Below are 22,571 nucleotides of genomic sequence, written 5' to 3' on the forward strand. Positions count from 1 at the left end.
TGCTTACCTGCCCCAGAGTTTAAGTGGCTTGCTTATTGTCACAGAGCTAATAATTAGCAGATTAGGGTCTCCTAGCTGGGTGATCTTTTGAATGCATGCCTCTGCCAGCAGCCAGCAGAGCTATGAAACACCGAAAGAAACAATTAAGCCTGCTTGGGAACAGTGTGAACGGGCATGGAGCTGGGAGGTCTCCTGGGAAAGGTGGCATTTGACCTGGGAATTGATGAATCCCAGAAAAGCCAATCAGAGAGGTGTGAAAACAAAACTAAAATGGAGACTGGGCCTGAAAAATTCCCAGGCAGACAAAGCCGAAGACCTTAAAAATAGCCATGTTCTTGCTAAAACTACAAACATAAGTGAAACTTAACTTGGGTCAATTTCCGATAAATGCTTATGACAGAAATAACAATTTAACCCCAGCCGATGATGAGTAGTCAACTAACATATGATTATGTGACTAGGGACTTTCCAAAAAGTTACTTTAAAAAGGCAATTATGTAACTGCAAACCAGTCAAATAATGTTTTATTTTGCTTCTGTAACTTCCCAGTAAATGCTTGCCTCTGACACTTTGTCATCGCAACATTAAACTTTTGTCAGTCTGGTGCTCCCCAATTCATGAATTGCTTCTTACTTAAATAAACTCTTTAAAATTTTACTGTGCCTCATATTTTTTAATAGAGAAGAAAGGAGAGAAGGAAGAATATTTTAGAAATAAAGGAACTTCACGGGCAGAGTCACAGTGCGAGACAAGAGGAGCAGACCAAGGGCAAGATTGCTGGGGGAGTGAGGACTCCCTCCCTCTTCTCCCCTGAGAAGCTGAGATAAAGGGGGAGGAGAAACCTGGGTGCCCCCTACTGATAAGCAGGCTCCACCCAGAGGCCAGTCCTGTGTGTCTGGGGACAAGGGGGAAAGAGCAGCAGAAGTGTCCCTTCTCCAAGATCAAGGAACGGGGGTGGGGGCAGAAGGGGGACCGTTTCCTGGACCCCAGTCCTCCAAATCAGCACCTAGAGTGGAACCAGGAACGATTCTGGAGCCACAGAGGATAGACAGACGGTAAGTCCCCTTTTGGAGTCAGAGGCCTTGGGTGGGGTGTGAGGGTGACTGTGTGCAAATGTCCTGCCCCCACTGCAGGGGAGGGAACCTGAGGCTTACAGAGTAGAAAGGGGGAGAGAGAGGGAGGTAATGGGAGAGGGAGTGAGAAATGGCACATTCAGGGGACAGGTTCATTCTGAAGCCCATCTGGGAAGACTGCCCTGAGATAAAAATATGTGTGTGGTGGCAGGGCGGGCAGCAAGGGTAACAAAATGGCCTGAGAAAACTCTCTTCAATGCACCGTTTCCTGCACCAGCTTCTCTCTCCTCCTTCTCCCTCCACTCACTTCAGGAAAGTGGGGCCCAAAGTGAGGAAGAGCCGAGGGAACCCAGCCAGGCAGGTGGAATGGGGACTCTCTGGAGCCAAGAGGTAAGTGGCCTTCTCTCCTAGGGCTGGAATACACTGATGTTGTCACTCTGGGCTCTAAAATCCCACAAACATTCATCCCCTAACTGTCTGCTTCATCCTCACCCAAAACAGTTGACATGTTTTCTCATCTTCCAGGAGTTAAAGTAGGACTGGGTTTAGGAAGAGTTGGGATAATTATTTCTGTATAAAGTGACTATAACACTAACAGATGCATTCTCTCTCCCCTCTCCTCCTCCTCTTCCCATCCCTGTCTCTCAATCCCCTCCACCTTTTATCTTTCACCTCTTGGTTCCTCCCACAGAGCACTCCAGAGGAGAGGCTGCCCGTGGAAGGGAGCAGGCCATGGGCAGTGGCCAGGCGGGTGCTGACAGCTATCCAGGTTTTGGGCCTGCTCCTTTGTTTTTCTGTGCTTTTGTTCTACATCTTCCAGAACTGTGGCCCTCGTAAGCAAGATCCCAGACACCCTAACCCAGTCAGCCCTCGCCCAGCCCTGGCACCTGGGCCCAGTCCCTGCTCCTGGGGCTTCTGTGCTCCCTGACCCTTGGGGTCCCCATTGTTCTTCCTCTCTGCGTCCTAACCATTTCTTTTTCATCAGCTCCCCGCTTAGTTACTCACCTGATGTTCTTTGCCTAGCCCCTTGGGAGAGCCCTGGTCTTTTTGCCTCTTCTTTCCCAGCTCTGAGCTTTTCCCCACAGGCCCCTGTGAGACATCTGTGTGTTTGGATCTCCGGGATCATTACCTGGCCTCTGGGAACACAAGTGTGGCCCCCTGCACCGACTTCTTTGGCTTTGCCTGTGGAAGGGTCAAAGGGACCTATAATTCTTTTCAGGAGCTTGCCACAAAGAACAAAAACCGACTTCGGAGAATACTGGGTAAGGAAAGCAGGGTAGAAGATGCTCTGTGCAAGTGGGTGCCTAGAATGACCATGACTACTCCAAACCCTATGTAGTTGTGGAACAACTGGTTTGTGCCATCCCAGGTGGGATTATATGGATGGATGATTGGAGATGATGGGGGAGTAAAAGAGGTAGGACGGCGGGAGCTGCCTGGATTTGCTCCTCTCTCACTGTTTCCTGTTGCCTTACCTTGGGTACCCTTCTTCCATTTCTCTTGGTCCCTCTCTGCATTTTTTTCTTTATCTGATTTCCATCTTCTTTGCTTCTCCATGTATCCATAATTACTCCATTCTCTCCAACTTGTCCCTTTTAGCAAGCTCCATCTTTGTTGCTTCCTCCAAATGTTCAGTTTCTATCCTATGCATGGTGTCTTCCTCCACAAGCATCTCCTCAGCACCTCCTGCATTTCAATTCTTTTGTCTGTCACTCTCATTCTCTAACCTCCAAAACCTCTAGTCTCCCAATGCCTCCTTTTCAACGTTATCCTCTCCCTCTCACCATGCCAAAGCTCCCCTCTCTCAAAATGATCTCTTGCTTCTTGCTTCTCCTTTGAAACCTTGGACCATGGCAAGCAAGTTGATCTGGAACAAGTGGGATGATAGAGATGGATGACTGGAGATGATGGATGATGGTGGAATGAAAGGGGTAGGATAGTGGGGTGGGAAGTGAGAGAGGGCTTCATCACTGTGCATAAGAGAAAAAGTGGGTAAGTACAAAGGATATGTTGGAAGAATAGGAGAGCTGAGTTAATTGGCAGTGGAAGTAAAGTTCCTGCAGATGGGGGCTGGAGAGGAAAACTGCTAGGACTGAGAGGAAAACCAGAATGATACACTGTAACTGTGTAGGAGGTTGGAAGTGCGTCCCAGGAAGTTGGTGGATGGTGATGAGGATTTGGGAATAAGAACATATAAGATAGGCATGCGTTTCCAGTGCAAGGGAACCTAAAGAATGTGTTGACACTATCAATTAGAATCTGGGAAAAATAATGCACCCCTCTGCCCCCCTTTTTTGATGGGGAAAGAGTGGGAGGTGGACTCTCTTTGGGTAGATGGATACTTTCAGGGAAGGCTCAGAGATAAAAAGAAAAAATATGCTCAGGATAAATTCTATTGCCTACAGTGGGATGAATAGATTTCAGGGGGACTGAGGGTGGAAAGAGTGTTAGATATTAGAGGGTGGATGATTCAGAGAGACTTGCATTTGATTATTGTAGTGTGTTTGTTTGTTTCCTGGGATCAATGGATGAGAAGTCTGGACTAGGAGAGTCCTCTCCTGTTTCTTCTCTTTGCTAAACCTTTCCTTATGAGTTTTCTTCTCTCCAATTCCTTAAAGTTTTCTAGTTCCCTGAATTTGTCTAATTTCTTCAGTCATTTCTTTCTTTCCTGTCTTTCATTTCTCTCTTTTATCCTTTGCCCATATCCCACTTATTGCTACCTTTCTCTTTTCGTCCCTGTCTTTTCCTTCTTGATTTCTTTCCCACATTTCTTTTATTTTCCATATTGTCTTCTTCTCCTCATTCTCTTTCCCTGCTTTCATCATTTCATCAAGTTGGTCTATCCCAAATTGGGCAGTGCTCTCATCCTTCTTATTTTCCTCTCTATTCCTCCCCCTCCTTCCATCTTCTGTGGGAGTCTTTCTTTCCTGTAAGCTCTCTGTCTCCCACCCTCCCTCTTTGCCTCTACACCAGTTGCCACTCCTTTAATTCTCCTGCCGACACAAAGAGTCAAACTCTGTAAAATATTTGAAAAGATTTATTTTGAGCCAAATATGAGTGAAAATGGCCTGTGATACAGCCCTCAGGAGATCCTGAGAACATGTGCCCAAGGTGGCCGGGGCACAGCTTGGTTTTGTACATTTTAGAGAGGCATGAGACATCAATCAAATACATTTAAGAAATACATTGGTTTGGTCCAGAAAGGTGGAACAACTCAAAGGGGCAGGGGTGGCTTACAGGCTATGGGTGAATTTAAACATTTCCGGGTTGACGGTTGAGTTTGTCTAAAGATCTGGGATAGATAGAAAGGAAATGTTCAGGGTAAGATAAAGATTGTGGAGACCAAAGTTCTTTTGAAGTCTTATAGTGGCTGCCCTTAGAGACAATAGGTGACAAGTGTTTCCTGTTCAGATCTTAGTTAATCAAAAGATCTAGCTATGTTAACACAGATATGTTAATAGCTAATAGAGATTCTTTATAGATGCAAATTTTCCTCCACAAAGAACAGCTTTGTAGGGTCATTTCAAAATATGGCAAAGAATCATGTTTGGGGGTAAAATATTTTTATTTTCTTCTTTGTCTCATAATGTTATGCCAGAATCAGGTTGGAAAGTAAATCATGCTACATGGGGTTAAATAAAACCCATCTGATGAGAACTTATGATATAGGGCATGACTCCCCAGACCCCTTTGATAGGAATTTGGGCAAGATAAAAATAAAATCAGAGTTTAGTCCTCACTCCCATGCTTCCTTTCTAGAGGCCCGGAATTCCTGGTACTCAGGCTCTGGGGAGGAGAAAGCCTTCCAGTTCTACAACTCCTGCATGGATACACGTGCCATTGAAGCTGCAGGGACTGGTCCCCTCAGACAAGTTATTGAGGAGGTGAGAAAAGCTGGGATACTAACTTTTCTGGACACATAACATATGGGACCAATGCATGCTTAGGGCTGCCATTTTTTTCCTAGGGGGTGGATCTTCTTCCAAGGGCCCCCCAAGTTCTAGGAGAGAGATGGAGATGGAAATGGTTATGCCCTGTGGAAATATCAGGACCTTGGGAGAAGGCAGATAAAAAAGGACAGATGTGGCACCCTAGAGGAATCAAGGCGCCCAGGGCAGAGGTCAGGCAGTAGCAGCTGTGTAAGAGACAACCAAGACAATGAGGGATGGGCTCCACAGATCCTATGCTCAGCCCTTTCTCTCTCCTTTAAAGCTTGGAGGCTGGCGCATCTCTGGTAACTGGACTTCCTTAAACTTTAACCGAACGCTGAGACTTCTCATGAGTCAGTATGGCCATTTCCCTTTCTTCAGAGCCTACCTGGGACCTCATCCTGCCTCGCCACACACACCAGTCATCCAGGTGAGGGATGCACTGGCAAAGATACAGTTGGACCTGGCCTGACTCCATCTCTAGTCAATCATCCCTTAGAGGAAGGTTGCAGGTTGGGAAGAGAGGACACCTGTGTGATATAGGAAACAACCCAACCTTAAGGGAAAATTATTGATATGAAAGTCAGGGACATTAGCTGGGGGTGGGAAATGGAGCAGCAGAGCCAGTGCTGGGAAGACAGAAGTAGGCCTGGTCTTTCTTACTGTAAATCTGGATTAATCTCAGAGCCCCTTAACTAGTCCTCCTATCTCTAGGATTGCTCTCATTTTATTTACTCTTTATTTTTACTAGAGGGAACTTTTCTAAACCAAGGGCTAACTATACTACTGTCTGTATTTAAATGCTTGTCAATGACCCAGTGGCTTGCCAGGTCATCAGAATCTAGTCCCTAATCTTTAGTAAAGCTTTGCAAGCACCTTGTGATCTGACCCCTACACACTTCTCCAGCCTTATCTCCTGTACATTCCTTCTCTCTCTTACCCCCAAGCCATGCTGACTCACTGCTACTTCCAGGAATATTTCTTAGTTCTTTGCCTATGCTGCTCCCTGTGCCTGCAACCATCCCCCACACTGAACCTGGAAAACTTACATGTTTTTCAAATGTTGGCTTTATTATCTCTTCCAGGAAGTCTTCACCGACACCCTGGTTATGAGTTAGATGAAGCCTTTCTCTCGCTTTTCTCATTTCCTCATGCTCTCAGCATTTATCACTCTGTGTTGAACATTGTGAGCCTCCTTAGAAAAGGACCATGCTTTATTTGCCTTTGTTCCTTAGGACCTAGCACAGGGCCAGGCAGCTAGAGGCTTTTGCCAGGTATATGTTGAGTGAGTAACTAAATAAAAACACTGGAGCTGTCACTATTGTGGTTAATGTAATGCTATCTGCATATTTGGACCCTACTGTCAAAAGAGCCACAAAATTACTAGAGGATAAGTACAAAAGAATTGATTATCATTATGAGGTGTTCTAAAATTCAGTTCTAAACAGTGTGCTCAGGAGTTTAACTGATGTAGTCTTTGGGGGCCAGTAAAGATCTGGTTAAGAAGAGGCCCAGAGAGGAGAGAATGAGAGAAGGCGAACTAAGCAAGCCTTGAAACATGGTTAATTCACACAAGTGGAGGTGAAGCTATGGGGTGTTGGAAATCCTGAGCCAGGGGGAGGACCTGGAATGATGTGATTCCTCCATGGGGTCAGTGAGGACGCTGGTCTATTAACTGAGGATTTGGGAGGCAGATTGGGGTGCAGTGGGAGGTAAAAGTGAGACTGAAGACATAAGGTTGAGCCTGATTATTTCTAAGAAGTCAGGCAGAGGTGAAACATTTGACATAATAGAAAAAAAAAAAAAAAGAGCTACTGAGGCCATCCAACTGTTAGGACAATTGTGCATACAGCAAATATTTTGATGGTTGTGCATAGTCAGCAGTTTTGAATGTCAGTCTGGGAGTGTCGAGGAAACTAAATGAGCATTTTTTGAGGCCCTGAGATAGAGGTAGAAACGGAAAGGAAGAGCCAGGCACAAGGATTTAGGCAACTTCACCAAAGTGATGATAGTCCATGCTGTTTCTAGAGGATTTGGTGACTGATTGGATATAAAGAAAGAAAGTGGGGGATTACACAATGATCCCATTGTTTTGATTTAGTGTGAATGGGAGAAGGGTGGTTATCATCAGTGTGAGCCTAGATAGTCTCTTGGGTTAAAAGCAGGTAGGAAAGATGGACTACAGAAGGAGAACTTCAAAGACTGAGGGCAGAAGGGAGCCAGGGAAGAGCGAGTACAGTTGGAGAGATGGGAGCTAGACCAGTATGGTGGGCCACAAAGGAAAGAAAAGGAGCTTCAGGAAGGAGGGGTCAGCTCAGAGAACAAGGAATGAGAAGACACCCTTGGAAACCTAAAGATACTTTCCAAACATTTATGGCAGTGGACACAGACTGTACGGAGCTTAGGAGGAAGGTAAGAAAGTGGAAACAGTGGGCATAGATGCTTTTTTGTTCCTTGAACTGTGGACATACAATGTAGCAAAAGGGTCAAGTGAAAGTTTTTTTCAAGACAGAAGGAAAAGTATATGGCTCAAGATAAGAGTGGGATATTGAAATTGGAGAAGAAAAGGGAAAGGGTAGAAGCAAAGATCTTCAGAATAGAATCAAGGATTCATCAGGGCCAGACTAAGGTGAAATATACATGGTGCTTACCTGGGGTGCTAATTTAAGAAGGTCCCTAAAACTCAGTATCATGATAAATAGTATTTTAATACACATTCCTAAAAAATCAAAATCAATGCAACAATACATGATGAACCAAAATATCAAACTTTTCTTCATTATGAATTTTTTGACAAAAGATTATGCTTTTTTCCCCAAAATGGAAAAAATTCTATGTGAATCATTTTGAAAATACTAATGATTTTTCTTTTCAAAATGAATCAAAAATACACTGAGGACTTTTCTTGAACACAACATGATTCTTTTCAAAATTGACTAAAAGTATGTTTTTTGGGAGAAAAAAGTCCATGATAAGCAAAGTTTTGAGATTTTATTTATCATACATTTTTGGTAGTAATTTTGATTTTTTAAAATGTTAATTAAGTATTCATCTTGATTACTGAGTTTTTTTTAAAAAAGAGTTTATTTGAGCAAAGACTGATTTGTGAATTGGGCAGCATCCTGAAGGAGTAGAGGTTCAGAGAGCTCCACCCAACAATGTAGGCAGGCAGTATTTACAGAAAGAGGAAGTGACACCCAGAAACAACTTGATTGGTTACAGCTTAGCAATTGTCTTTAATGGACATGGGCTGATCACTTGACAGCCTATGGTTGCCTGAAGATCAACTGCTATGGCTGGCTGAGATGGAGCTACCTATTGCAAGAATATACTCCTAAGTTAGGTTGCAGTTTGATTACTGATTTTTTGGTGTGTCTTAGATTTTGTACCTGGGACAAGTTCCTCACTTCACTCACCCTGGCGTTGTTCCTGAGACAAAGAATAGCTCCTTTTAGGATGCTGATTATTATGCTTCTGCCTTACTTGGCACACCCACATTGGTTGTAATACTCACCATCTCTTCCCATTCTCACATCTGGACTCTTCTCATGCCCCTCAACCCCTAATCCCTTCCTTTCTTTGTACTCTTGCTTCTCTTCTGTCCAGTCTTTAGGTCCATCTCCCAAGGCCATCTCCCATGGTATATTCCCCACCTCCCCACGCCTGCCCTCTCCATCTGCCATGCTCCCTGCTTCTCTCCAGTCTCTCTTGTGTCCAGATAGACCAGCCAGAATTTGATGTTCCCCTCAAGCAAGATCAGGAACAGAAGACCTATGCCCAGGTAAGATGGCACATGGACAAAGGCCCTGCCCTCTGAGGCCAGGAGAAAGGTGGGCACCTCTGGCACCTGTGACTGACATTTCCTTCCTCCAGATCTTTCGGGAATACCTGACTTACTTAAATCAGCTGGGAACCTTGCTGGGAGGAGACCCAAACAAGGTGCAAGAACACGCTTTCAGGTCCCTCATCATCACTTCACGGCTGTTCCAGTTTCTGAGGCCCCTGGAGCAGCGGCGGGCACAGGGCAAGCTCTTCCAGATGGTCACTATCGACCAGCTCAAGGTGCCTGGAACTGGGGGCCAGAAGACTGTGGGCATGGGAACCTTCCTCCCAAACATTACCTCATTTCCTTCTTCCTCCTAGTGCCCTTAATTCCTTTTCATTCTGTCTCTGGCTCCATTTCCTCCTCCAATTAGCCTCTTTTCTTCTTTTTCTCACACCCAAGGGGAAGCCCTTTCCCCTTCCTTCTCTTTTCCTTCTCCCCCTCAGCTTTGTGTCCCTCCTCTAAGGAAATTGCCCCTGCCATCGACTGGTTGTCCTGCTTGCAAGCAACATTCACACCGATGTCCCTGAGCCCCTCTCAGTCCCTCGTGGTCCATGATGTGGAATATTTGAAAAACATGTCACAACTGGTGGAGGAGATGCTGCTAAAGCAGAGGTTTGCCCCAGGTGGGATTGGGGAGATCATGGAAACGGAGGAGAGCCTGTGTACCATAGATCTTGGGGGCAGAGGAAACCTTGGGGAAGGCAGGCTGGTAAGGGCCTCCCAGGAAGATAAGAGGAACTTGCTACCTGTGGGGGCAGAGAAGCGTAGGGTGGGTGGCACAGAGAGGATGGAGGGATGTGTCTTGGGATCACGAGTAAGGGAGGATACACACGACATGAAGAATGGAGGGTCAGCCAAGACACAAGGTCTGCTGAGAGTAGAACACCAGCCAGTCAAGAGCCTCTGAGCTGTAGAAGATGCTGGAAGACCCAGACACAGAGGACAGTTGAGTGCATGTATGTCTTTTTAGCAGCTGAGGACTGTGGGCTGGAGGAGGAGGCACATGAGATGAGGAGATGAAGATGGTGAAGGCTGGGGGTACTTAGGGGAAGAAAACAAGAGGAGGGCCCATTCCTCAGGTGTGGTGTGAGGATTCTGGAGCTCTTATGGGAAACAATGTCTAAGAGCATTTCTGCTAGTATCAGGAAATCAAGGGGGTGTTGGGGTTGTGGACATGAGAGAGTGGCTCTTTGTTAGGGTCTCTGCCTCCTCTGATCCCTGGGTGGCTACCACCTGAAAGCAGTGGATTTCTTCCAAGGGCTTGGGCCTAAGGGCCTTCTTCATGGTGGTAGCAGCATCTAGAAATCCTTTTTGAGGGAGGTAGCTGCCCGTTCACATGGGAGTGAGGAGGCTTACATAAGGGTGCAATGCAGTTCTGGCAGGAGCATTGCCGGTGGAGCAGAGAGGAGTCACAGAGACCAGCTTACTTCTGCTTGTGAGATACATCTGAGGACAACCTGAGATACCTTGACTGTGGAAGTAGAATCTGTTTCATGACATGAGTCCAGACTCCATCTAGCCCAGAACTTTCTTTCCCTGTGACTTTGAAGGCTGCTTCTTCATCTAGTTTTTTTACTAAGGAGCTAGATCCCACCCAACCTACACCACGAAAAGCTCTTTTTGACTTGGGTGCAATGTTAAAACAGTTATTAATACAGAGGAGAAGGGGCTGCCTTCAGGAGGATCAAGGTGACTTATATAAGAGGAGGCTCTTTTTGAGGCATCCCCAGATTCCTGGGGTATATGTGTGGGTCTCTTTTGTCTCCATAGGGACTTTCTGCAGAGCCACATGATCTTAGGGCTGGTGGGGACCCTTTCTCCAGCCCTAGACAGTCAATTCCAGAAGGCACGCAGAAAGCTCAGCCAGAAACTGCGGGAACTGACAGAGCAACCACCCATGGTGAGGAGAGGAGCGGGCGTATTTGCCCAGATACTCGAAAGGAGTATCTACTCTTTTGAGGGGTAAATGTTGGCATCTGTCTCTCAGGGAGGGGGCCACGATGGTAGATGCCCCTCCATGTCTTGGCTTTCCACAGAAGCAGGCAAGTTGGACAGACAAAGTTTAACTTGAAAACCAAGATACCATGTGCCAGACCTTCAGGCACACATCTCCCAGCCTGACTACTTCTCTGGCTTCTTGCTGGGTGTTTGAGCTCAAATATAAAACTCTGAAATTGTCAAGGACTGCCCTTTCTTTGTCATTACGCTTATACTATTTGCTCAGGATAACTTTGTACTTAGAGCTTACAATTTATTAGGATGAGAGAGAGAGATGTTAAGCAGTGGCCTTCCTTAATGTCTAGTTGATTTTATGTTCAAACATGCTTCACAAAGAGTTTATCTCTGATATCCAGTGGGATCCATTGGGCCACATGTAGGCTTTGTGGCACAGATGTGGATATAGCTGAGGAGGGGCCTGGGTAGAAAATGCATTTCACTCACCAGAGTCTACTTATTACATAAGACACAGAGATGCTCCTTTGCTGAGAATCTTGAAATCCCAAGTTGGATATATCCAAAAGCGAGCAGAAGAGTCTAGTACATTGGATATGTCCCAACCTCAGTGAAGGCTTCAGGTTAGTCTTAAAAATCACTGGATTTTTTTTCTTAGTAATTTGTGGGCCATTTCCCTGCCTTGGAGAAACTCTCTGCTTTGGCAACCTAAAATTGCTGTGGAATTCAGAGAAGGAAAAGGCATTCACTGGGACTGGAATGTAGTTATTGCTTATCAAGGGCTAATGATGCGCTAGACACTCTTTGAAAACCTTTAGATCTATTAGCTGATTTAATCTTTACAATTCCATGAGGTACCATGGGTGCCATTTTGTTCCTGTTTTAAAGATGAGGAAACAGAGGCACGAAAGTTAAGGAAGTTGCTCAGGTATGACAGTAAGTTAGTGAAGTGAGGATTTGAACCCTGGCAGTCTGGCTCCAGGGTCTGTGTTGTTTGCTCATTGTGCTTAAAAAGCAGTCTTCCTGAGGAGCATCACTTGGGTTGGAGAGTCGCCAAGAAGCTTCTGCCCAGCTTTTCTCTTGATTCAGGTGAAGCAGACCAGAGCCCCAAGTTATCTTAATTGGGATTGCTACAAAATCCTGGCAACAAACAGCTACCTATAAACGCCAGCACCATAGCCTCATGGCACTTCTTGGAGGTTGTAAGAGTGCTAATGTTGAGGCTCAGGCTTAAAGAATACAGAAGGCTTAGATGTCCTGAAGCCATTATCTTTTCTATTAGGACACGTAATTGTCCTTGGGCTTAAAAGCTGAATTAATCTCTGCCAACAAATAGTTGTGTGACCTTGGGGAAGCCACTTCCCCTTTCTGCGACAATAGTATAAAAGATGACACTTAATGATAATAGCTGATATACATGGAGTAGTCATTGTCTGTTAGCACTTAGGACAGGTTATTTCGTTTAAATCTTCCAGAAACACTTGGAGGTTTACAATCCCTGTTTCTCAGATGCAAAAATAGGCTTAGAAAGGTCAAGAAACTTTCCCAAGACCACACAGCTCACAAGTAAATGAACAGACTCCAAAACAGATGTTTTGGCTCATAAAGTCATGTTTTTAACCACACACTGTACAGGACTGAGAAATAAGTAGGTGCTACAAAGAAAGGTTAGAAAACTTTTTTATAAAGGGCAAGATAGTAAATACTGACTTTGTGATCCATAAATGGTTGGTGTTACAACTGCTCAACTCTGTCCCTGCAGTGCAAAAACAGCTATACACTAAGTAAATGGATAGGTATGGCTGTGTTCGCAGGGGATCCTAATTTAGACAGCAGATATGGGGATCCTGATTTAGACAGCAGATATTTTTGGAGTTCCCGAGAGGGAGAGATCAGGGAGCATTTGAAGGATCAGTGGGATCTCTGTGCAGGAGGTGGAACCGACAAAAAGTTTAGAGAGAGGAAGAAGTTTTCTGGTGAAGAAAGGGGTATCATCTCATTGGGATAGGGCAGGAGGCAGGCTGGCTAAAACTTGGTGCAGAGTGAAGGATCCTCCTGGTGGCTCTGGCTGAGAGGGGAAGACTAGGCTTGCATGGCAGGCTGTGTCCACTGATGCCCGTGGAGCATGCTCCGGGTGTTTGAGAATCAGCAAGGAAGCCAGGGCACCTGGATCAGAGTGATTAGGACAATAGTGGGGAGGGAATCAGAGCAGGAAGGAGAGAACCATACAAGGTCTGGTAGGTCACTGAAGGACTTTTGCTTCTCTCTCTATGAAATAGAGACATGCAGAGGGATTTATCTCATTTGTATTTTAAAAGAACATATTTTAAGGTTAGCAATGGGATGTCCTGATGATGAGTGATGTGAGAGGAAGAATGGAATCAAAGACATGACCTAGAGTTTGGCCTTGATATGATCAAAATGTTTGGTTCAATTCAGTGGCCATTAATTACCGACTTCTGATCATATTCTTTTGAATGAATTATACTCTATAGTGCCCTTATACAGAAGATTTCTAAATCTCATTATTGGACCATCTTTGGATGATTAGTTTTGAATAGAGTTATAGTCAATGAAAATGGCTGTTAAGTCAGGTTTTCTTTTGTGAAATTTAGGAAGGTCGGGTTTTGAGAAGTAAAAGCAGAACTTCACATTTGTGATGATTAAATGTGAATGATTTATATTCAGCCCAGCATCTCAATTTATTCAGGTCGGCCGGGCGCGGTGGCTCAAGCCTGTAATCCCAGCACTTTGGGAGGCCGAGAAGGGCGGATCACAAGGTCAGGAGATCGAGACCACAGTGAAACCCCGTCTCTACTAAAAATACAAAAAATTAGCCGGGCGCGGTGGGCGGGCGCCTGTATCCCAGCTACTCAGGAGGCTGAGGCAGGAGAATGGCGGGAACCCGGGAGGCGGAGCTTGCAGTGAGCCGAGATCGCGCCACTGTACTCCAGCCCAACATCGTGAGACAAAAAAAAAAAAAAAAAAAAAAAAAAAAAAAAAAAAAAAAAAAATTATTCAGGTCTTCCAGCTTTGGATCATTTGCAGTTTTATTCAGTGTATCTTCATCCAGACTACTGTTAAGATCCTGAAGGGAGAAGGGCATTGGTCAGGTTATTGAAGACCTAGCTATGGATTTATGCATTCGTTTTTGTAACAAACATTTGTTGAGAACCTAGTGTACTTCAGGTACTTCTCCAGGCACTTGGAATGCAGCAATGAACAAAACAGACAAATAAATAACCTTGCCTTCAGCTGTATATCCTGGTGAAGGAAGAAAGGCAATAAACAAACTAATAAAATAATAAAATATGTTAGGTTGTGTTATGAAGGAAAGCAAAACAGGAAATGAGGAAAGGAAATGCTAAGTGAGTGGTAGTTAGGATTCTTAGTAGGAATGTCAGGGGAGGTCAAGTTAACTTGATATCATTCACCATTGATGTTTACTTATGATTTGGCCAGATGAGACTCCACTGTAATTGCACTGTCATTCAACATCAGTTTCTCTAATTCACTAGGACTCAATCTGTATTTTCCAAGAATGGCTAAATCAAGATAATGCCAACAGAGTGGGGTAGTGCCTTAGAGTACTTGAAAGGTATTATTTCACCTGATCCCCAAACCTGTGAGGAAGGTAGACTAGATGTTGTTTTCATTTTGACAACTGGTGTCACTGAATCACAGGGGTTTAAGTTAATAACTCAAACTTAGTAAGTGCTAATACTCTATTCAGTGGTAGGATGGTCGTGGTGCTTGAGGATGTATTTCGTCTATAGATGGGTTTTGTTAGCCTGTAGAATCTTTTGCAAACATTGAATTAATCACCAATATTCAAAAATTAGGATATTGCCAGCATTCAGTTTTCCACCCTGTGTGTGTGTGTGTGTGCCCGCGCCAGGTTTCCACGCTGTGTGTGTGTGTGTGTGTGTGCGCGCGCGCACGTCTGTGAAGCTTGGGAAACACTGGACTAGCCTTCTCCTGTGGCGACAACTGACTGTCGCTACATGGCGCAGCTGGGGGCTGGGTGCGTTCTCTGTAGCCCCACCATGCCCTGTGGCTCTGATGTTGCCCTGCTGTTCTCTGTTATGCCTCCACATGGCCCCTATTGGAGTTTGGGGTTCTGGTCTTTCATATGCCTTAGTTACACAAGACTTTTAGCCAGAGGAATTTTTATTATTTTGACATCATTTTTCTTCAGTGATCCTATCATAGTCCTTAGTAGTTACACATTATTTTCCAAGTGTTCAAAAACTGTCTAACGATTCGTTCTACAATTTTGCTTAGAAATTAACGTTAAAGTTTCCTGGTTGGCCTGTAATCCCTAAAATTTCCTTTCATCCTATAGAAGATTGGTCAAATTTTTGCTTCCCTCCGGACTTGTAGAATTTGTCCTGATTTCTATCATTTCTCAAATACTATTTGTGGTTCTGAGGTTACATATGCAACTTTTTTTTTTTTTTTGGTGCCCTAAAATTAGTCCACTGAGTTTCTTTATCTTGGGTTTGAAATATTTTTTCTATTGTTTATATTTTGGAGACTTTTTTTTCTCTAATTCTATTTCTCTCCTTCTCTCTCTCTCTGTAACTCTCCCTTTGCAGTCAGTGTGGTATACACTACCATTCCACATCTTGAGAGACAGCTGTAGCAGTAGTCTGCAGTGGCGATTGTACTCTCCAGCAGTCAGGTCCCATGGCAAAGCATGTTGGAGAAATGATCAGGCTCCAGCAAAGGGCATCAGGAAACAAATCAAGAACAGGAGGGTGAGCAGGGTAGGCAGATCCACACTTCCAAGCTCAAGTGAGCTCTCTTTTGATGCTGGTTGCTGCTCCAGGTGTAGCAACTGTCTGATAAGAGGTATTCCTGGAGCCAAGCTTGTCCAGCAGAATGTGGCTGGCAGATTCTCAACTTGGCCCTATAATTGCTTTCAGACCCGGATTTCCTTTTAGTTCCTGTTGTTTCAGAGCTCCAACTCATGCAGCATGAGAAGAATCTGAGCCTCTTCTCTTTATCAGAGACAAGGTTGGCCAGGTGCGGCGGCTCATGCCTGTAATCCCAGCACTTTGGGAGGCCAAGGCAGGTGGATCACTTGAGCCCAGGAGTTTGAGACCAGCCTGGCCAACATGGCAAAACTCCATCTCTGGTGGTAGCCACCTGTAATCCCAGCTACTTGGGAGACTGAACAGAAGACTCACTTGAACCCGGGAGGTGAAGATTGCAGTGAGCCGAGATCGCACCACTGTTCTCCAGCCTGGGTCACAGAGTGAGACTCTGTTACAAAATAGAAATAAAAATAAAAATAAAAAAAAAATAGACAAGGTTAGCAGACCTCGAGGTGCAACAGAACACAGACGTGGGCAGCCAGGCCTGCAGCAACCTCCAAAATGATAACCTCTTTAACTGGTGGGTTCAGAAGTTTCTTCTTCAGTGACTACCAGACTGGCCTCTTTGGTCTGTTTCCTCTAGTGGGATGCACATAAACCGCCTCCGTTCCCAGGACCAGCCTAGCTCCTGCAGAGAGAGTATTAGTGGCACCCTTCCTACCTTCCCTGTGGACAGGTCTTTGGGAAGTAAAAAAAATCACAGGAATAAAGTTTTGAGGCTTCATCCTGCCTAACCCAAATTAGCATATTAGCTGGTATTTATCAGTTCCAGCTCAGCTTTCCCTCAAGCCAGCTACCTCCTCCTGCCCCTGGGTTCCTTGAGTTTGTGTCTCCATTTACCCTGTGTCATCTCTGGGTTTACACCTTGGTCAAGTTTTCAAAGCCATTCAAGCCTACCGCCAAGACCTTCTCAGCGTCTGTCTCTTAATGTTTCTCATTCTCGAGGTCCTCAGCTGGCACTGCCCTCTTGGGTGTTTGTCCATGGCCTCCTGCCTCTGCAGTGAAAGCCCTCCACCTTCCCGTTCTATTCTCTCCTCTCTGACTTGGCTGGAAGTCTTCCAGCTCTATGAATTTATACAATGAGTCTTGTCTTGTGTCCTCTTTTCCTAGCAAACAATATGGCATCTAAAACCCAGTTCTGCTCTGATAATTTTCTTCTTTATAAGATGCTACAGTATAATACACCATGCCCACCTGGAGAGAGGATAAGGGTGATGGTGGTAGAACAGAATTTCCATCTTTGAGCAATCCATCTTCTTTTGAGCAAAGAAGCATGGAGGATGGGAATCATTGCTGGGACCCTGGAGTAGAGTGGTTGGGAGGGGTGGGGGGGAACAGGGGGAACATCAGATTGCCGAGGTATGAGGTTTGGGTTCTCATCTTCTTCCCAGGAGCCTCTTGGTCCCCCAGAATGATGCCTCCTAGAGGCCTTGCTGTCAAATTCAATAGGCAATAACATGAAGGATTTGCTCAGCCAGGCTCATGAGACCAGCTCTGAGGAAGATGTGCTTATTTTGTACTGAGTGGTGATGTGCGTCACCCTAAGGGGTAGTAAACTGAGATGAATCCCAGAAAGTCCCATCAAAAGAGCACCCTCTGGGAATGAAGATCTAGTGAAGACTGGGGAGACAGATGAGGAAAGAGCCCTGAACAGGAGCCACTCATTCCAGCTTTGTCTCCATAGCCCGCCCGCCCGCGATGGATGAAGTGCGTGGAGAAGACAGGCACGTTCTTCGAGCCCACGCTGGCGGCTTTGTTTGTTCGTGAGGCCTTTGACCCGAGCACCCGAAGTGCTGTATGTGAGAGCTCTTCCCAGCCCACATCCCTCCACCCCTTCCCACCCAACCCAGCCTTCCCTCATTCTATTAACTTTGACTTTCTCAGTGGTATGTGTGATTGGGGAATCAGGCAGTCAGAGAGAAGGGCCACTGAGAGATGGAACCCAAAGGCCTTCTCCATCCCTGGGGTGGAAACAGTTCAGCTTTAGGCCACAGAGTCTCCATGACATGCTCTCACTTGGACAAATCACCCAACTTTCCTGGTCTTGTGTTTCTTCAACCATCAAATGAGAAAATCGAGCCAGGCACGGTGGCTCATGCCTATAATCCGAGCACTTTGGGAGGCCGAAGCGGGCGGACCACCTGAGGTCAGGAGTTTGAGACCAGCCTGACCAACATGGAGAACCCCATCTCTACTAAAAATACAAAATTAGCTGGGTGTGGTGGTGCATGCCTGTAATCCCAGCTACTCGGGAGGCTGAGGCAGGACAATTGCTTGAACCCGGGAGGCGGAGGTTGCGGTGAGCAGAGATCATGCCATTGTACTCCAGCCTGGGCGATAAGAGTGAAACTTCATCTCAAAAACAAAAACAAAGACAAAACAACAACAACAACTAAAAAAAGGAAAATTGAACACTATCATCTCTAAGGCTCCTCCCTGTTATCTAAGATTTTTTTAACAACACATGACGTGACGTCAGAACGGATGACATAATCTTGCAGAGGGCAAATAAGTCAAATAAATCAACACTGAGTACTTTCTGAGTACCTACCACATGCCTGGGACTCCTTCAAGTGCTTTGCATGAACTACGTCATTTAGTTCCTGTTATTATCCTGATTTTATGCAAGAGGGAACTGAAGCAAAGAGAGGTTAAGTGACTTGCCCAAGGTCACACAGTTACCGAAAAGCAGAGACAGGGTTTGAACTCAGGCATTCTGATGCCAGAGCCCAGCCTCTTGATATTGCCTTTCATTTCCCTCCAAGAAAGGATTTACATGAGGTGGCAGGTGGCTGGGGAAGCAGCGAGTACACACTCAGGTTGTGAAGCCGGGGAGACGTGGGGGACTGAGCTGAAGAGCTCAGGAGGATGAGGAGAGGGAGTGGACACTAAAAAAGATGGTGCGAAGACAAGGGCCCGGAGCCAGAGGAGAGAACGACAGCCCTCTCCTCCCTCTGCTTGCTGGGAGGTGTTCCTGCCCCCGGGAGTAAGGACACTGTCTTTCTCCCGCATCAGGCTACTATATCCCATGGAAAGGAACTATATCTCCCTGATGGCCCTCACGGATGGCCAGGCCCCACCTTCCCTTTGTGGGCTTGGCACTGCTTCCTTTCTCCACAGATCCTTTAGTTGCTTTAGTTGAGCTGCTGCTCAAGCAACAGCTGCAGCACAGGCAGCTCCTTGGGGCCAAGGTCTTTTCCAAGGGTCTTTTCCAGGCTGAGGCCTCTTCTGATCCTGTCCCCCTGTCCCCGGACCTCACTCCCACAGGCCATGGAATTATTCACTGCGATCCGGGATGCCCTCATCACTCGCCTCAGAAAGCTTCCCTGGATGAATGAGGAGACCCAGAACATGGCCCAGGACAAGGTCAGATCAGGCATCCTGGCTGGTATGGGAGCCTGTGCGGGGAATGGAGTATTGGACCAAGCGAGATGGGGACTGGAAACAAGTGCCAAAGGCCCCCTAGGCACAAGCGAAGTAGGGAAGCCACTGGGCTGCATACACACACTGGCAACAATGTGAGAGGCTTGGGAGGCAACAATGGGACAGAGCAACGAGTGGGAGAAATTCCCTCTGGTAGACTCGAAGAGTGTTCCTGCCCCCTCTGTGTCTCTCTCCAGGTTGCTCAACTGCAGGTGGAGATGGGGGCTTCAGAATGGGCCCTGAAGCCAGAGCTGGCCCGACAAGAATACAGAGATGTGGGTCCCTGTGTTTTCCAGCTCCTTCTCAGTCCTTGACTTCTCCTCACTTCTCTGACCATCCTGAGTCTTTGTTGGACACTCAGTTTTTCCCTGGGTGACTCAGCCCTGTCCTTGCCCTGGTGCTGGCTGGGGTCGATGGGGGAATATCCACACTGGGTCTTGTTGGCAGAAGAATAGAATCTTTTCAGGTCCCAATGCATGTCCCCGCACACATGCACGCATCCTGTGACTTGTCTGGGCGTGTTCATCTGTGTGCTGATCTGTGTAAAGCCTCTGTGTGCTGTGTGGTGATGCCACCGGGTTGCTGCCTCCTAATCCCTGGATGCCTGTGTGTCAGGGCTTGCCTGTTTTGGGTCAAATGGTCCCCTTGGTGTATGTCAGCATGCATCTGTAGAAGCTCTGTGTGCCCAAGTCACCGCCTGCCTCTTCCCCAGATACAACTTGGACCAAACTTCCTGCAGTCTGTCCTGAGCTGTGTCCGGTCCCTCCAAGCTAGAATTGTCCAGAGCTTCTTGCAGCCTTGCCCCCAACACAGGTATGAGTGCAGGGGAGGCACAGGCACTCCATTCTGGAGAGATCCATCCACGATTCGTAGGAAAGGAAGCCAGGGCTCAGGGCAGGCAGCCCGAATAGTAACGGCAGTTGGGAGGGACCGCGTAGGTCTCAGGGTGGCAGGGCAATATGTGGTGGGGGCTGGAGTTCACTTGTGATCTTCCCGCAGGTGGAAGGTGTCCCCTTGGGAGGTCAATGCTTACTATTCAATATCTGACCATGTGGTAGTCTTTCCAGCTGGACTCCTCCAACCCCCGTTCTTCCACCCTGGCTACCCCAGGTATGGGTTACTCTCTGAGGGTAGGTAGGGAGTTTCCCAAGAGGGGCCGACAGGTGTTATAATGAATGGGACTTACAGTTGGAGAATTGGGGTCAAAAATGCCAAAAGATTCTGGGGGTCAAACAAGCCCTTGTCTCCCTAGAGCTGTGAACTTTGGCGCTGCTGGCAGCATCATGGCCCACGAGCTGTTGCACATCTTCTACCAGCTCTGTGGGTAACAGGGGCCACTGGGAGGTGGGATTATAGGGAACCTAAGGGAAGGCCACAGGGGGGCCTAGAGGGGAAAGGGAGGTTATTTAAGGTTTGAGGTGGGGCAGTCCTGGGAACTTTGCCATGCTCCTGGGAGCTGGGTCAGTTTGTGGTACCACCCACATCTTCACCTCGGCAGCACCAACCCTATGTTCTCTTGCCCTGTTTTCAATAGTGCTGCCTGGCGGGTGCCCAGCCTGTGACACCCATGCCCTCCAGGAAGCTCTCCTGTGCCTGAAACGCCATTATGCTGCCTTTCCATTACCCAGCGGAACCTCCTTCAATGACTCCCTCACATTCTTGGAGAACGCTGCAGACGTGGGGGGGCTAGCCATTGCGCTGCAGGTATGCAAGTGTCAAGGGCCACAATTTATGTGCACTGGCAGACTAGAAAACATGTGCTCAAGTTTTCCTGCCACCCTTCCTGACGCAGGTACAGTTGCATGGATTTCTGCCCTTCACATCCCCCCTGAACAGACGGCAACCTGGGGATCCCCCTCCTACCCCAGAGATCTTCTGTTTTTAGGACATCTATAGGTCTTCTGGGAATTACTCTTTCTTCTGGCTCAGATCAACTTGTCAGTGCAGAGCCAGTGAGCAAGGGCCATGGGTTTTGGGTACTGTGTGGAGGGACTTACAAATGGCCACAGGTCTAGAGCCTGAGGGCCCTTCTCCACCCACCCCTACCCAGGCATACAGCAAGAGGCTGTTATGGCACCGTGGGGAGACCGTCCTGCCCCGCCTGGACCTCAGCCCCCAGCAGATCTTCTTTCGAAGCTATGCCCAGGTAGGTACAGCCACCTCCTGCCACAGCTTGCTTTATGTCAGTTTGAACGCCTTATTACTGAAGCTCATGGAACTCCCCTCCTTGGACACTCCGCCAAATACCCCAAACCCTCTGCTGCAGATGTCCTCACTGTCATCTTTTCTCATCCCTCCCTACCCCTTGGAATCACCCCTCAGATGACTACCGTTTCTTCTACCTAATTCAGCACCCCTACAACTCCAAAGGTAGAAAAAACTCTACTCCCAGGTTCCTCCAGGAGAGGAGACCAACTTTTTTCTCCTCTCATACCCCCAAAATGCAGATGCCTTAAAAATAAGCCTGTGGCTGGGCGCAGTGGCTCATGCCTGTAATCCTGGCACTTTGGGAGGCCGAGGCGGGTGGATCACTTGAGATCAGCATTTCAAGACCAGCCTGGCCAACATGGTGAAACCCCGTCTCTACAAAAAATACAAAACTTAGCTGGGCGTGGTGGCGGGCACCTGTAATCCCAGCTACTCGGGAGACTGAAGTACGAGAATCGCTTGAACCTGGGAGGCGGAGGTTGCAGTGAGCCAAGATCCTGCCACTGCACTCCAGGCGGGGCGATAGAGCAAGACTCAGTCTCAAAAAAAAAAAAAGCCTGTGACAGGCTGACTGTATGCCACATTCCTCTTCAGACGCCTGACCTTAGGTATGGCGGCCACTTGACATCACCTCCTTAAGCACCCTCTGTTCCCTCAACAGACTCAAGTGCCAGGTCTTCAACACACTTAGATTAGACTTCACCCCAGAGCTCCTGTGCTAGACCCCACCTCTCGGTCACTGATAAATGGTATCATTATACAGCCCAGGCCCTCCTCCTGGACTACTATCACCAGATTAAGTGAACTATACATTTCAAATGCTCCATGTGGCCCTTGGAGCACTTGATCCCCTGTTCCCCTCTTTGTCTGCTGTCCCTGATCACCCCTTGTCACTAGGTCAGCCTTGTCTTGTGGACCCTCCTCCTTCAATGACCTCTCTTCCTGCTCAGGTGATGTGTAGGGAGCCCAGCCCCCAGGAATCTTACGACACTCACAGCCCTCCACACCTCCGAGTCCATGGGCCCCTCAGCAGCACCCCAGCCTTTGCCAGATACTTCCGCTGTGCACGTGGTACCCTCTTGAGCCCCTCCAGCCGCTGCCAGCTCTGGTAACTTGGTTACCGAAGATGCCACAGCACAGAAATATCGACCAACACCTCCCTGGTCACATCCATGGAATCAGAGCAAGATTTCCTTTCCACTTCTGTTCCAAAAATAAAAGCCGGCACTTGGCTTCTGCTTGTCTCTTAATGACTTGTTCCTGCTATGTTCTATGCCTA

The 22,571-nt window shown here is 47.0% G+C and overlaps 1 protein-coding gene across 5 annotated transcripts; it reads left to right on the top strand.

Moving 5' to 3' along the window:
* Positions 1–805: 805 nt before the first annotated feature.
* KEL (Kell metallo-endopeptidase (Kell blood group)) lies at positions 806–22,542 on the top strand. 5 transcript variants are annotated; one of them, XM_050784944.1, is made up of 20 exons: positions 810–1,055; positions 1,386–1,463; positions 1,765–1,906; positions 2,159–2,335; positions 4,833–4,957; positions 5,286–5,307; positions 5,384–5,432; positions 8,705–8,783; positions 8,876–9,064; positions 9,292–9,440; positions 10,599–10,728; positions 17,346–17,456; positions 18,929–19,027; positions 19,282–19,359; positions 19,797–19,897; positions 20,084–20,194; positions 20,337–20,404; positions 20,619–20,788; positions 21,135–21,230; positions 22,243–22,542. In XM_050784944.1, the coding sequence occupies exons 2-20, from the start codon at positions 1,440–1,442 to the stop codon at positions 22,402–22,404; spliced, it is 2,082 nt and encodes a 693-aa protein (XP_050640901.1). In that variant the 5' UTR covers positions 810–1,055; positions 1,386–1,439; the 3' UTR covers positions 22,405–22,542. The 5 variants fall into 5 exon arrangements, 4 of the variants coding, with proteins under 4 accessions (XP_050640901.1, XP_050640900.1, XP_050640899.1 ...); XM_050784943.1 differs by having other exon boundaries at positions 813–1,055; positions 1,351–1,463; positions 5,286–5,432; positions 8,721–8,783; XM_050784942.1 differs by having other exon boundaries at positions 814–1,055; positions 5,286–5,432; positions 8,721–8,783.
* The last annotated feature ends 29 nt before the right edge of the window (positions 22,543–22,571 follow it).

The sequence above is a fragment of the Macaca thibetana genome, chromosome 3 (genome assembly GCF_024542745.1).
Source record: "Macaca thibetana thibetana isolate TM-01 chromosome 3, ASM2454274v1, whole genome shotgun sequence".
NCBI lineage: Eukaryota > Metazoa > Chordata > Mammalia > Primates > Cercopithecidae > Macaca > Macaca thibetana.

What these genes read in the sequence shown, in the direction of transcription:
- KEL (XM_050784943.1), top strand. Translation starts at nt 1,440, where the DNA reads ATGGGGACTCTCTGGAGCCAAGAG. An exon ending in CACACACACCAGTCATCCAG is followed by an intron (nt 5,433 to 8,720) that starts GTGAGGGATGCA and finishes TCTTGTGTCCAG; the next exon opens with ATAGACCAGCCAGAATTTGA. An exon ending in TTCCACCCTGGCTACCCCAG is followed by an intron (nt 20,195 to 20,336) that starts GTATGGGTTACT and finishes TTGTCTCCCTAG; the next exon opens with AGCTGTGAACTTTGGCGCTG.